The 15,291-nt window shown below is 45.7% G+C and overlaps 1 protein-coding gene across 2 annotated transcripts in view; it reads right to left on the minus strand.

The window, feature by feature from the left end:
* UBXN11 (UBX domain protein 11) overlaps window positions 1–15,291 on the minus strand; it is a 111,478-nt gene that overhangs the window by 37,979 nt on the left and 58,208 nt on the right. For both annotated transcript variants that reach the window (XM_069760522.1, XM_069760521.1), the window contains exons 6-9: window positions 12,824–12,903; window positions 2,846–2,933; window positions 2,529–2,743; window positions 2,361–2,438 (exon numbers count right to left, since the gene is read on the minus strand). In XM_069760522.1, coding sequence (XP_069616623.1) covers window positions 2,361–2,438; window positions 2,529–2,743; window positions 2,846–2,933; window positions 12,824–12,903 — 461 coding nt within the window. The remainder of the gene's footprint in view (window positions 1–2,360; window positions 2,439–2,528; window positions 2,744–2,845; window positions 2,934–12,823; window positions 12,904–15,291) is intronic.

Here is a 15,291-nt window from a genome sequence, read left to right on the forward strand (position 1 = left end):
CAAATTTTTGAGAGGTGTAAGAGACTGATTGCAATTATTTATTCCAAAGGCTGTGCAACCAAATATTACGTTGAGGGTGCCAATAATTTTGTCCAACCTATTTTGGGGTTTTGTATAAAATTATGTCCCAATTTGCCTTTTTTGGTGATATTTTTTTTGTGTGCTGTTCAATCACTTTCGGCCATGACTGTATACAAATGAAGGTCTATGAGTGCGGCTACTTTAAGGACAGTTACATGCACATTAGACGTTTTCCAGAAATCTGAGGCAGGGTATCCTGTAGTGATAATCCTGGGGTGTAAATTACACATTGAGGGAATCTGTGCCCCCCCCCCCCACCCTACATCATGCTGCTTTCAGAATACATAGGAAAAAAACTGCTGACAGATTCCCTTTAATATTAAAAACACATAAGCATAAAAGAAAAAACAAATAGAAAAAATCCAGAACAATTGTGCATCACCCACTCGATATAGTTCAAAATGGAAATAACCAGTCAATGTCCACTTTAGGTTTCAACGTATTTCCACTTGTATTCTTAACCATAGTTAGACAAAATAATTGTACCACCTACTACCATTGCCATGGACAAACCAGGAAAGGAAGAATAAAGAAAGAATTAACCAAAGAATAAAGAGATAGTAGAAAAAAAGAAAGAAAGAAGGGTGTGAGTGTAAAGAAGTAAGTAAAAATAAATCAATGGATAAGGTAAATATAAGGGGAGGTGAAGAAAGAAAGTCGTAATAAAGGAGATCCTTCCATCTCCCAGCTTGGTGACCTTTCCCCCACGCTCACGTTTGCCCACACACTTATTACTCTCCTAGTCCTTAGTATCCTTTACGATCCTCAAACCGCAACAACCTACTAGCAAATATTTATTTCTCCTTACCTTATTGCCCTACCTAATCCATAGATCTGCTGCTAAACCTTAGAGCCCTGGTTCTAGAAAACCAAAACCCAAGCTGAGCACTGTCCCACCTCTTCTCTGTCACCCCGGCGTCCCTCCATAGATAACGCCTACTATTATTTCTACTGCCTATCAAAATACCATCAACCTCTCTAACCAGAAAACAATGTGTCACCCAAACATTGAACATGGGAGCACGGCTTCATTCTGAATTCTACATTCTGGCCATGGAATGAACAGCTGACATTGTCTTCCTCCCATTTGCTTTGCGACCCCCCACTGTGATGTACCCACATGTATGAAGTGGTCAGTATGAGTAGTAAACCGGCTGCTATGGTGACCCCCACAGGGAGCAATGGCAATATCAAAAGACTGACCGATACATCCAAACAGAAAACTGGTGTGAACAGGTGCTTAATAAGAGTAGCCATCACCATCTATAACCAAGAAATACAGCAGCGCTCTGTAGCGGTATAGCACGCAATCATGAAATATGAAACGGGAGTTGCAATACTTCACTATAAAATACGAAAGATTGAGAATGCTTAGCGCATAAGTTGGCCGACTCATGTACCCGGCAGCTCCATTTCTTACCTTAATCAATGGTCTTTGCCGATCCTGCAACAATCATATCTATCGTTTATGTTCCTGTTGCAACCAATTACTAGACTCAGCGGTGATGTGGGTGAATAATGAACCAGTGGCTGCAGTCGTGTGAATGATAGACATGCGGGAATTACTGCAGGATGCACAGACACTGCCAGAGCAGAGCGGAGATTTCATACAGAAGTACTGCAAATTGTCTCTTCAGAGAGGAAGAGGACTAGAACTCTAGTGCCACCTATTGGAAGTAGCAATCCGAACAGTCAATGTCGACCCTTTAACGAGCCTTGTCACATGACTTAGGATAATAGCCAAACCAGAATCTCAATTTGCAGACACTGTGTTTCGGGGTACTGCCCCTCGTCAGTGCAACGTGGAGATCTGGTTTGGCTGATTGAGAGGCGTCCGACCGGGATCCAAAAAGTATCATTTCTCCTTGCGGAGAGTGACAAGATAAGCATGTTGAGGTGAGGAGACATAAAATGTCTGCAAATTGAGATTCTGGTTTGGCTATTATCCTAAGTCATGTGACAAGGCTCGTTAAAGGGTCGACATTGACTGTTAGGATTGCTACTTCCAATAGGTGGCACTAGAGTTCTAGTCCTCTTCCTCTCTGAAGAGATAATTTGCATATTTCCCAGAGGAGCATTACGGCTTTAAGTCTCCTCACCTCGACATGCTTAACATATCACTCTCCGCAAGGAGAAACGATACTTCTTGAATCCGGAAGTACTGGAATTTGTTATTTTAACATTTTTGCTCCCCATGAATATATTTTAAAAAAATCATTCAACAACCTCTTTAACACCTAGGTGAAATGTAATTTTGGAAATAATTCACACTTATTTACCTGAAAAGTAACTCCATCAGGAAAGCGTGTTTGTAATTCTGAAGGAAAGTATCCGTCCATGATATCTCTCAGACATTGCTGCAATATATAAAGAACCATCAGCGCTTGTTAGTCAGGCGGCCTCTTCTTTTCTCCGGCGTTTATTTGACTCGCCTGGAATTCTCGTACCTGTGTTGATGGCTCTTGGTAGGAGCGAAATGGCCCTTTGAACAAGATGATGCCATTTTTATATAAAGTGAGTGGTACGGGCTCAGGAAGCCTCAGACGTGCGGCCCCTTCTTTATACTCGATATGTGATACGCCTTCTGCCCCCAGGAGATTCAAGTCTCGCAGATTCTCAAGGACCAGATCAAAATCTGGTTGGAAAGTGGAGGAAGAAGGTCCTGTGCATTTACACAAAAAAAAAAACATTTTTAAATGTAAATATTTCAGTTTCCAACTTCTTGTGCTCCAGAATTTGGAGGTTGCAAGAGAACATTAGTCACCTGCACTGCTATCGAGGGTCTCCTGTTCAGAAGCTTCGGAGGAACCATCGTCTCCGACCCAAATAAGTCCATAATCACTAAGAAATTGCTGAATGCAAAAAGGCAAAAAGATAAATCTTTAATCCAAAAGACTGCCCAGGGCTAAAATGTATATATGGTTAAAAAAAAAAAAATCAATCTTTATACAACCGGAAAGGTGTATTTAAATTCATGCATCCAGAAATGTGTCTAACCGAAGTATTTCTGGTCTCTATCCATACTCATCATTTCTGGCGATATTATGGCGTTCCTGCCCTATAACCTCATGGTGTGAGATGGAAGGAAAAGAAGAAGTAAATTGTTGAGAGCTCCGCACTAGAAAGAGCCAGCACACTCGCCACAGGCACAGAGAGAACTTTAGAGAGGTTGTCTGGGTCTAGTAGTTGGTAAGTGACTGCCTGTTGTGCTGGCTTAGCGTGGCCACCAACCGCTCCTTTTAGAGATTTAGTTGCTCCACGTCAACAGAACAGTTCTTCTTGGCTGCTCTGTCGACAGCGCGCAACTGCCGATGTCATGGTTATGAGCAGCCTGCTTCCCACAGTTATGCATGTAGAAAAGCCGCGGAGACACCATCACGTGTTTCTCAACGCAAGCAATAAATAGCCAGGTCTTTCACCGGGAAGGAACAACCATGGGAAGGGCAGCATCCAAAAGGAAAACCACCTATACCAAAACATGGTATCCATCCACAGACAGCTGTTTTGGGGTATTTGCGCCTCATCAGTGTGGAGTAGGAAACTGTGTGTTCTGGATTCACTGCGTTGAGAAACACGTGACGGTGTCTCCGCGGTGTTGGATGTTTTGATCTCCCCGAGGTCATTCATCCTTATGTTTATATGCTTCCCACAGTTAGGCAGGTGGGAGACAGTTGTCAATCAGCAGGACATCAGCAAGCAGTCATGCCCCATCAACAGAGAAGAGCAGAAAAGAGGTCGTTCTGTGCCGACAGCGATCGGTGCCTGACAACAGGTAGTTAGATAGCACCAACCTACCTGTTAGTCTTCAATAACCCCTTTAAAGTGTATCTCCAGTTACAGAGAAAAAATATCAGATAGGAGGCAAAACCTTTTTAAAGGGAACCTGTCACCCCCAAAATAATCGAAGATGAGCTAAGCTCATCGGCATCAGGGGCTTATCTACAGCATTCTGTAATGCATTCTGTAGATAAGCCCCCGATGTATCCTGAAATATCAGAAAAAGAGGTTAGATTATACTCACCCGGGGCGGTCCCGCTGCGGTCCAGTCCAATGGGCGTCGCGGTCCGGTCCGGGGCCTCCCATCTTCTTACGATGACGTCCTCTTCTTGTTTTCACGCTGCGGCTCCGGCGCAGGCGTACTTTATCTCCCTCTTGAGGGCAGAGCAAAATACTGCAGTGCACAGGCGCCAGGAAAGGTCTGAGAGGCCCAGCACCTGCGCACTGCAGTACTTTGCTCTGCCCTCAATAGGGGCCCTGGGTGAGTATAATCTAACCTGTTTTTCTCATCTTTCAGGATACATCGGGGGCTTATCTACAGCATTACAGAATGCATTACAGAACGCTGTAGATAAGCCCCTGATGATGGTGGACTTAGCTCATCTTCAATTTTTGGGGGTGACAGGTTCCCTTTAAAAATCACTTTAATTTTGCATGGTCTAATAATGTGTTCTAGACTTTCATCATTAGTTCTGTAAAATGTAATACAATTGTACGTCGGTAAAAATGAAGCCTACCGTGTAAGACTTTACAATGAATCGTTCTGCCATTACAAGCAATATTGCCAATGAAAATGGTTTCGAGATTCGTTTTAAGGAACGGATGCTAAACAATTTGACTGTGATTAATGTACAGACTCTTCCTGGTCTGGAACTCTGATAAATTAGCTACCTTCCACCTACAGCCCCCTCTCCCCTCTCACAGCATAAGTTTCACACTCTCAGAGGCACAGAGACAGCAATAGACTGTCTTGTCAATTTACTGCATAATAGACAAATTATTTAGTGAGATTTTTGAATATTTACAGTGATGCTGACCAATCATAAGCAGCCGCAACACTCAAAGGAAAGAAAACAACCGCTATAGCTTAGAGCAATGGCGTGTAGGCGCCGACTTCTCCCCTTCCCCTGTTCTCCTGGTAAATCTCTAGTCAGCTCCTCGCGTTGCTTTCACATTCCGTTTTGCCACTTGTTCGCTGGTCTCGTCGGGGCTTATGTCCGAAAACTTCACAAACCGGGATTCTGACTCGCATAATTTTGCGGCGTGTATGCTTCCTGGAGGCGGACAAGGGTGGCAAAACGGAATGTGAGAGCGCCTTAGTCTGCACCGACCTCCTGGCGCCTGAATACATAAAGTGCAGACTGCACGGATAATACTAGCACTGCAGTATCTGTGAGGTCTCAAAGAGCAGAAGGACTAATCATGATGTCCACAGGTCCTTCTGCCAGCCCGAGTGTGGGGTCTAAAGAAGCCCTTCCCATACATTACACAGAAGCCATGGAGCCATTAACTGGAGATGAAAAGATCAGAATTGTGACAATGGTGGATATTAAACAACAAATGGCGGTTTGTAGAAGGAGCGCTGGCGGCCGGCCCAATGAGGAGGAAATAAGTGCGCAGGTCCCCGCAGCTCCAGCGGATACCCCACAACGGGGGAGAAAGACTTGCAACAAGAACAGAACAGCCGGTCTCAGGAGCGCAGAAGGAGAACACAGACACCACTTAGTGTAAAACCACAACACGTTTCAACGACGTGCGGCGTCTTCTTCAGGTGGATATTTATTAATGATATGCAAGGAAGCAGTATTTAACCTTACAAGGACAAATCACAGAAGAGTGGTAATTACATATGCAAATGTAACATCCAAAAAGTGGCCATGTATCATTTATTACAACATTTTAGCAGCAAATATAACGTACAGAGAGTGGGCATGTGTCATTGGTTACAAGATTTTAGCAGCAACAAATTGCCTAATAAAAACCAATTAAAAGAAAAATAAGAATAAAAAATAAAAATAATCACCAAAGTAATAATAAAAAAAATCAGCATAAAAAAATTATCATAAAAAAAATAAGGAAAAAAAATACAAATAGATGTCTAGTTAGTAACTTTCTCAATCATGAGGTTCAGACCCTCAGGGGCCAGTGTGCCAAACTTAAAAATCCAGCTTTCTTTTTTTATCAATTCTTTCTTTTTTTCTAATCAATTCCTCTGTTAACTGCCAAGCTACTCATGTCGTCTATCTGATTGGATGTGGCTGCGGTCTACAATATTTAGGCCGCACCATACAAACGATGCATGTGAGACTAAATAAACATAGACAGAACATAAAATGGCTTCATGCTACACAGCTTATCGAAGCATTTTTTATTGATGCACCAAAAAAAAAAAAAAAAATCGGAAAGCGATGCAACTAACAATGATTGACCATATACTTGAGTATGTAACAGAGTAGTTTAATAAAAAAACAAATCTTCTGGATTTTTAAGCTTGGCACACTGGCCCCTGAGGGTCTGAACCTCATGATTGAGAAAGTTACTAACTAGACGTCTATTTGTATTTTTTTCATGAGAATTTTTTATGCTGATTTTTTATTATTACTTTGGTGATTATTTTTATTTTTTATTCTTATTTTTCTTTTAATTGGTTTTGTTGCTGCTAAAATCTTGTAACCAATGACACATGCCCACTTTCTGTACGTTATATTTGCTGCTTTAATGTTGTAATAAATAACACATGCCCACTTTTTGGATGTTACATTTGCATATGTAATTACCACTGTTCTGTGATTTGTCCTTGTAAGGTTAAATACGGCTTCCTTGCATATCATTAATAAATATCCACCTGAAGAAGACGGCGCACGCCGCTGAAACGCGTTGTGGTTTTACCCTACCTGGTGCCTGTGTTCTCCTTCTGCGCTCCTGAGAACGGCTGTCCTGTTCTTGTTGCAATGGTGGATATTAAGCTCTTCCCGCAACAGGACGTACATGGTGGTCTCACAAGCTCAGCCATGATCTGCCGCTAACAGCGGCGGGTGGAGCAGAACTCCACCCACAGCTGTTACTTGCTGCTGTCAATCTCTGATAGCAACATTTGCTAAGCTGCAGCGGCAGGAGAGGGCAAATCATTCTATGTGCCCATGGCCTCCATGATGACCAGGGGTCTGCTGATGACCCTGACTTGTGCAGTATTGTAGCATCGCTATGTATAGTGCAATCGATCAGACTATAGTAGGTTCAAGTCCCCTAAGAGTCAATACATGGAAAGGTGAATATAAAATGTTTAAAAAAAAATTAAAAAAATAAATAAAAAGAAGCTCAAATAACCAATCTTTTCACCCATTAAAAAAATTACCCATGCCATCATTAAGGTAGTAAAAGCATGTTCTATCAAAATGTTTAATTAATCAAAATGAACTATAAACCCTGTAATGACATTGATTCAGTGACATCATTTTGCAGTAAACTCTTGATTGCAGGCTACAATGAGGTTCTGCAGCATCTGAGGTGTATTATGAAGTACTGCTGGTGAGGACTTATTTAGACTGGCAGAAAGACCTGCGGACGGCAGTCATATAACAGGTTCTTCTGCACTTCTACCCATGGAGATAATACAGTGCTCGTATTCTCAGTGCAGACCGTACTTTGTGTGCTCAGGTGCCCCTGACCTACAAATGGGGGGCAGAAGCCCCTTCCCCTCTGGTGCAAACTAAGTAGCTGACTGGAGATTTACCAGGAGCACAGGGCAGAAGCATATCTAGGGGGAGCAGGCGCCTGGGCGAAGCCGGCAGAGGGGCGTCTTAGAGCTGCCTAGTGCAGCGATACGAGGCGTCTCCCCCCGGTGACTGCATTTTGACGCCCCCAGACTTGGAGTCGGACATTCTCTGGGCTGGTTGCCAAGCGGACAGCCGGCTCAGAGAAGGTGCAGTGTGCTGGCTCCCATTGATCAGTTGCAATGGAGTATAATTCACAATATGACCACGTGATCACGCTGCTGACGATCTCGTTATGTGTGACAGCGACCAACGATCAGGCCCCTGCTGGGAGATCGTTGGTCGCTGGGGAATGATCAGGACCTTTTTTTGGTCGCTGATTACCCGCTGACATCGCTGAGGGCCGCGCTTAGTAACCCGATATTTACCCTGGTTACCATTGTAAAAGTAAAAAAAAAAACACTACATACTTACATTCCGGTGTCTGTCCCCCGCTTTCAGCTTCCCTGCCGGCCGTAAAGCAGAGAACAGCGGTGACGTCACCGCTGTTACAGCCGGCGCTGACAGTCAGTGCAGGGAAGCTGACGGCGGGGGACGTGACAGACATCGGAATGTGAGTATGTACTGGTTTTTTTTTTTAACTTTTACAATGGTAACTAGGGTAAATATCGGGTTACTAAGCGCGGCCCTGCACTTAGTAACCCGATGTTTACCCTGGTTACCCAGGGACTTCGGCATCGTTGAAGATAGTTTCAACGATGCCGAAGTCGTTCCCCTGATCGTTGGTCGCTGGAGAGAGTGGTCTGTGTGACAGCTCCCCAGCGACCACACAACGACTTACCAACGATCACGGCCAGGTCGTATCGCTGGTCGTGATCGTTGGTAAGTCGTTTAGTGTAACGGTACCTTTACTCTGTGGAGGGGGGAGATTTACTTTGTGGGGGGGGATTTACTCTGTGGTGGGAGATTTACTTTGCGAGGAAGATTTAGTGTGTGGGGAGAGGTGGCAGAGGTTTGGGAGATTTGAGGATACAAGATTCTCTGCATCTGTCCCTTACTTGCTCCCCAATCTAGGGAGCGAGAGACATAGTTGAAGACAGTATGAGGAATAAGGGGGAGATGGGGGGCATGTTTTGAGGAAACAGTATGGGGGGGATGAGTGAGGAAACAGTATGTTGAGTGGGGGGTGCGGACATAGTATGAGGAACAGGTGGTGGGTAGGATATACGAGTGAGAGGTGGTTGCCGGCACAGTATGGTGCAGACAGAATGGGAAGGATGGGTGTGAACGCAGTATGGAGAACAAAAGGGTAATGTATGCGGAGACAGCATAAAGAGAGAGTTCTGGGATGGGTGTGAAAACAGTAGGAGTAGAATGGGGAAAAATGTATGCAGACACAGTATGGGGAGCAATGGTGATGGTATGTGTGCGAACACAGTATGTTGAGTCATGAGGATGGGTGGGAAGGCAGTATGGAGAGTGAGGGGGTAAATATATGAGGGAAATAGTGCAAGGTGACAGTATCAGGGAAAAAAGTGTGAGGGGCACAGAATAAAGACTGAGTAATGTGAGGGGGGAGCGTAGCATGGGGGACAGTGTAAGGGCACAGTCAGGAGAGGGAGTGTGATGAGGGTACAGTATAGAGACTGAGCCCAATGGGGGGGGCACAGTGTGTGAGGACAGTGTGATGAGGGGGCCCAGTATGGAAAGTTGAGGGCAGTGTCGAGAGCATATACCATAAGGACTTTTTTTTATACTGACCAATTCTCATATTTAATTATGTTAGGAGCATTAAAGGAGTTGTCAAAGTTTGGGATGAGTCTGCAGTCAATCTATGTGACTGCAGACTTCTGAATTCTCACAGCGCACACTACACGCTGTCAGGACTCTCCTGTGCCGGCGATTTTCATACATGCGGTCATGTGCCGACTAGACGTGTGGCAGCACTCAATGAAAATGAATTGAGGGAGGCCGGTCATGCCTAGTAGGAATGTGGGAAGAAGTGTACAGATCACATACTTCTGCTGACTAGACCGTCCACATGCACTGCACACTTTTAGGATTTTCCATTGCTTTGAAAATTCAGAATCCTGCAGACACAGAGCGACTGCAGACTTTCATCTCAAACCTGGACAAGCCATTTATTGATAAAATAAAGCCCTGTAGCATTCCAATCCAAACAGTGTGTCATATACTCAGTGTCAGGATTCAGCTCTGCTCGCTGGCTCCAGCAGTCATCACATGGCCACTTCACTCATATGCAATTTTCATACTTATAGTCATGTGACTTGCTTTTCTTCCTGCCTCGCTCACTTTTTCACTGAACATTGAGTAAATTAGGGAGAGCAGCTTCTCTGCATGTGACCAAGTGTGAAAATCGCATTTATGCTTGGTGGGGGTGAGGAAGGAACTAAATTCTTGCTTTGGGTGCCAGAAAACCTAAATACATCTTTGGCACAGGTGAGGGTAGAAGCCGCGGCTACGTAGACCCCAAAGCTCTAAGCTATAGCCGGGGAGTGTTCTTTCTTTAGCATGTTGCTGCCTGCATATTATTGGTCATCTTCAAAATGGGAGAAGTACACACCACAGTGAAAACCATATAATAACTTCTACTTGCACTTAAAAGTTAACTGATTAGGTGCCAAGTACTTGGGATTGCTAATATCTCCACAACGGAGAGGCAAAATATACACTGCTCAAAAAAATAAAGGGAACACTAAAATCCCACATCCTAGATATCACTGAATGAATTATTCCAGTTGTAAATCTTTATTCATTACATAGTGGAATGTGTTGAGAACAGCAAAACCTAAAAATGATCAACGTAAATCACTACTAATATCCCACGGAGGTCTGGAGGTGGAAAGATGCTCAAAATCAAAGTGGAAACTTCAGTGGAAATGCCTCAAGACAAGGAAATGATGCTCAGTAGTGTGTGTGGCCTCCACGTGCCTGTATGATCTCCTTACAACGCCTGGGCATGCTCCTAATGAGGCGGTGGATAGTCTCCTGAGGGATCTCCTCCCAGACCTGGACTAAAGCATCCGCCAACTCCTGGACAATCTGTGGTGCAACGTGACGTTGGTGGATGAAGCAAGACATGATGTCCCAGATGTGTTCAATCGGATTCAGGTCTAGGGAACGGGCGGGCCCGTCTATAGCTTCAATGCCTTCATCTTGCAGGAACTGCTGACACACTCCAGCCACATGAGGTCTGGCATTGTCCTGCATTAGGAGGAACCCAGGGCCAACCGCACCAGCATATGGTCTCACAAGGGGTCTGAGGATCTCATCTCGGTACCTAATGGCAGTCAGGCTACCTCTGGCGAGCACATGGAGGGCTGTGCGGCCCTCCAAAGAAATGCCACCCAACACCATTACTGACCCACTGCCAAACCGGTCATGCTGAAGGATGTTGCAGGCAGCAGATCGCTCTCCACGGCGTCTCCAGACTCTGTCACGTCTGTCACATGTGCTCAGTGTGAACCTGCTTTCATCTGTGAAGAGCACAGGGCGCCAGTGGTGAATTTGCCAGTCCTGGTGTTCTGTGGCAAATGCCAAGTGACCTGCACGGTGTTGGGCTGTGAGCACAACCCCCATCTGTGAACGTCGGCCACTCGGACCATCCTCATGGAGTCGGTTTCTAACCGTTTGTGCAGACACATGCACATTTGTGGCCTGCTGGAGGTCATTTTGCAGGGCTCGGGCATCGCTCCTCCTGTTCCACCTAGCACAAAGGCTGAGGTAGCGGTCCTGCTGCTGGGTTGTTGCCCTCCTACGGCCCCCTCCATGTCTCCTGGTGTACTGGCCTGTCTCCTGGTAGCGCCTCCAGCCTCTGGACACTACGCTGACAGACGCAGCAAACCTTGCCACAGCTCGCATTGATGTGCCATCCTGGATGAGCTGCGCTACCTGAGCCACTTGTGTGGGTTGTAGAGTCCGTCTCATGCTACCACGAGTGTGAAAGCACAACCAACATTCAAAAGTGACCAAAACATCAGCCAGAAAGCATTGGCACTGAGATGTGGTCTGTGGTCCCCACCTGCAGAACCTCTCCTTTATTGAGGGGGTCTTGATGATTGCCAATAATTTCTATCTGTTGTCTATTCCATTTGCACAACAGCATGTGAAATTGATTGTCAATCAGTGTTGTTCCTAAGTGGACAGTGTGATCTCACAGAAGTTTGATTTACTTGGAGTTATATCCTGTTGCTTAAAGGGACACTGTCACCTGGATTTGGAGGGAACAATCTTCAGCCATGGAGGCGGGGTTTTGGGGTTTTTGATTCACCCTTTCCTTACCCACTGGCTGCATGCTGGCTGCAATATTGGATTGAAGTTCATTCTCTGACCTCCATAGTACACGCCTGCGCAAGGCAAGATTATCTTGTGCAGGCGTGTACTACGGAAGACAGAGAATGAACTTCAATCCAATATTGCAGCCAGCATGCAGCCAGCGGGTAAGGAAAGGGTGAATCAAAAACCCCAAAACCCCGCCTCCATGGCTGAAGATTGTTCCCTCCAAATCCAGGTGACAGTGTCCCTTTAAGTGTTCCCATTATTTTTTTGAGCAGTGTATGTAACTTAAAACATTTTATTCCACTCTGCAGCGTAATGTTATTACATTGTCTAGCTCAGGAAAAGTACTTTATAAATATAAGTTGTTTTTCTTTGAATAATGTCTATTGGATTCCACAGAAAAAAACACCAATACTGTAAAGCTAGATTAGAATTTCCCAAACCCCCTCCTCACGGCCCCCAGCACATCATGTTTTCAGGGTTTCCTTAGGCTACGTTCACATTGGCGTTCCGCCAATGTGCGTCGCTGTTGCGCCGGCGACGCAGCGGCGACGCAGCGGCGACGCAGCGGCGATGCGCCCCTATGTTTAACATAGGGGACGCGTGCGTCGTTTTGGTGGCGTTTTTCGCCACGTGCGTCGCTTCCGACGCTAGCGTCGGACGCAAGAAAACGCTACATGTAGCATTTTCTGTGCGTCCGATTTTCGTCGGAAAACGACGCACGCGTCGCAAAACGCGCGCGTTTTTGCGCGCGTTTTAGCGTGCGTCGCGCGTTGCGTCGCCGACGCACAGCGGCGCAACGCTAATGTGAACGTAGCCTTAGTAGTGCACACTGAAGAGAACCTGTGGCCGTTTCTGGTGCCTTACTAGAAATCCTGAAAACATGATCTGTTGGGGGCCGTGAGGACTGGAGTTTGGGAAACACTGGGCTCGAGGAACAGTGATAGACATACCTCCATCTCATCTACTTTCTTCTGCAGATTCTGGCATTTTTTCTCAAGGTCTTGAACTTGATTTTTCCCTTCAGGATGGTCTATAATCAAAAGACTAGTGTGATGCAGGTTACAGCTAGGGGGCGCTGTATGTGCTCCCCAGTACACGCATGGAGGCGTAATGGGGATAGTACGACAGTGTCTGGCATTGTGGAGAATGGTCGGTATGTGTCAAAAAAACAAAAAGAAACTGCAGATATAATGACAAACCTCGTATATAATATTATGCATACCATAAACACATGCAAGGTAATACACCAACCTAACTATTCACAGTACCATGTCACCAATAAGGTGTGAAGGAACATGGTCAGTCCTGAACAAAACTCTAAGTTTAGTCTCCCCTGAGAAAACCAGGCTCAGTAAATCTGTGTTTCCGAGACCATGTGGTCCCTGTTCAGCAAGTAATGATAATGGGACACAAAACCTGTTTTCACCGCAGGCAAGGAAAAGGAAAAGACGGCCGATCCTCAGACCCCACGATCGGGGGTGCACAAGTCCAATGGAGCGTCATCTGAGCTGAGAGCAGGTGCCGGTGAAGACCCCACGCGCATCGCCACCACGGTTGTGGCTTCTTCAGGGGTAGAAGTGAGTGTGTGCTGTGTCCAACAAGTGCAGAATATGGCTGCCATGACTGATTATCTAACTCTATAAATCTGGGAGCATATAACCAGGGAGAAGGTAGAGCATACGAGCCGAATACAATAATGAGCAGACTTTTTGACGCTTGCGCAATAGGAGTCTATGTAAAACGTTATTGTCACTGACAGATCACTCCTGACACGATGGCCGGGATTAGATTCGGCTCGTATGCTCTACCTTCTCCCTGGTTATATGCTCCCAGATTTGTAGAGTTAGATAATCAATCATGACCGCCATATTCTGCACTTGTTGGACACAGCACACACTCACTTCTACCCCTGAAGAAGCCACAGCTGTGGTGGAGATACGCGTGGGGTCTTCACCGGCACCTGACCTCAGCTCAAATGACGCTCCATTGGACTTGTGCACACCCCGATCGTGGGGTCTGAGTATCGGCCGTCCTTTCCTTTACCTTTCCTGGTTTTATATGCCATTATAGCCGGGGTCCCATTATCATTACTTGCTGAACAGGGACCACATGATCTCGGAAACACAGATTTACTTCGCCTGGTTTTCTCAGGCGAGACTAAACTTAAAGCTTTGTTCAGGACTGACCATGTTCCTTCCACCTTACTGGTTACATGGTACTGTGAATAGTTAGGTCAGTGGATTAACTTGCATGTGTTTATGGGATGTATAATATTATATCCGAGGTTTGTCATTATATCTGCAGTTTCATTGTCATTACAGGGTTTTCACACGCATGTTCTGGAGCGGATATCAGCAGTTTGAGTTTGAGCAGCTACGGTGGATCATGGACTTTATTATAAGGCCTGGCCAGTGAGTATTTCACATTGTGTTTTTAATTGTTAGTGCGTCTTATGTACTTTTGTGCATTTGAAATAAAAAATCTTTTGGCAAGTTTAATTAATTTGGGTGTTCCCTGTTATATGGGCATGCTTTTTCTCTTTTTAGTTTTTTGACTGTTGCATTCTTTGGCCATGGTGAACCCCTCGTAGATATATACATGGTGGTGCCATCCACATCCCTCTTTGTTTCTGGTCGGTATGTGTGTCGCAGAGGAAGGAACTCTGTGTTGTCAGCCTGAAGCAATGTTGTGTAGTTCTTAAGGGAGGCTGGCAGGGTTAGTTATGAGAGTTGGGTGGGTCAAACTAGCCACACACCCAAACTCCCACCCAGGGGAGTGGTTACAGGTATGTAATGTGACCAGGGTGTGGGTCACATGGTCTCAGTGAGGGGGCCTGAATGGTCCATGTGCAAGGTCCTGGTAGAAACCTCGGTGTTGGGTGTGCTAGCCCTGAAGAGCACGTGGTGGAACTTTGCTACTGGTGGCCTGGGTATTGTACGGTCCCAGCCAGGGATGGACGTCCTGAATAGTACCCGGACAGGCCACCTGTGTGATTCCAAGTAACCTGGGTGTTGGGAGGTCCTGGGAGTAGGACTGGATCCCTGAACAGCACGAGGTGAGGGCAGGGATCTGCAGAGCCAGTTACGTCTACTGTGTGGGGAAGCTACAGTTCTTCGGTGGGTCTGGAACTGACTAGTGTGTGCTGGCCAAGCAAGCTGGTGATCCCCGTAAGGCAGTTTCCCCAGGAGAGTGGACTGACAAGGTGGAGCAAGAGCTCCTGTAAGGTACCTCAATAGACTGTTGGTGCTTATGGTGTTCCATGAACTGTGTGGTAACCCACGGCAACTGGTCAGAAGAGGACCAGCGTGTTTAGTTGCCGCGGACTTAATGTGATGTCCTGATGGAATGTGTAATGGACTGTTCATGATATGGTTTATGAGTCTTTAATAAACCAAATAGACTGTTTTGTGTGAAAAAC

Source organism: Ranitomeya imitator, chromosome 3 (genome assembly GCF_032444005.1).
Source record: "Ranitomeya imitator isolate aRanImi1 chromosome 3, aRanImi1.pri, whole genome shotgun sequence".
Taxonomy (NCBI): domain Eukaryota; kingdom Metazoa; phylum Chordata; class Amphibia; order Anura; family Dendrobatidae; genus Ranitomeya; species Ranitomeya imitator.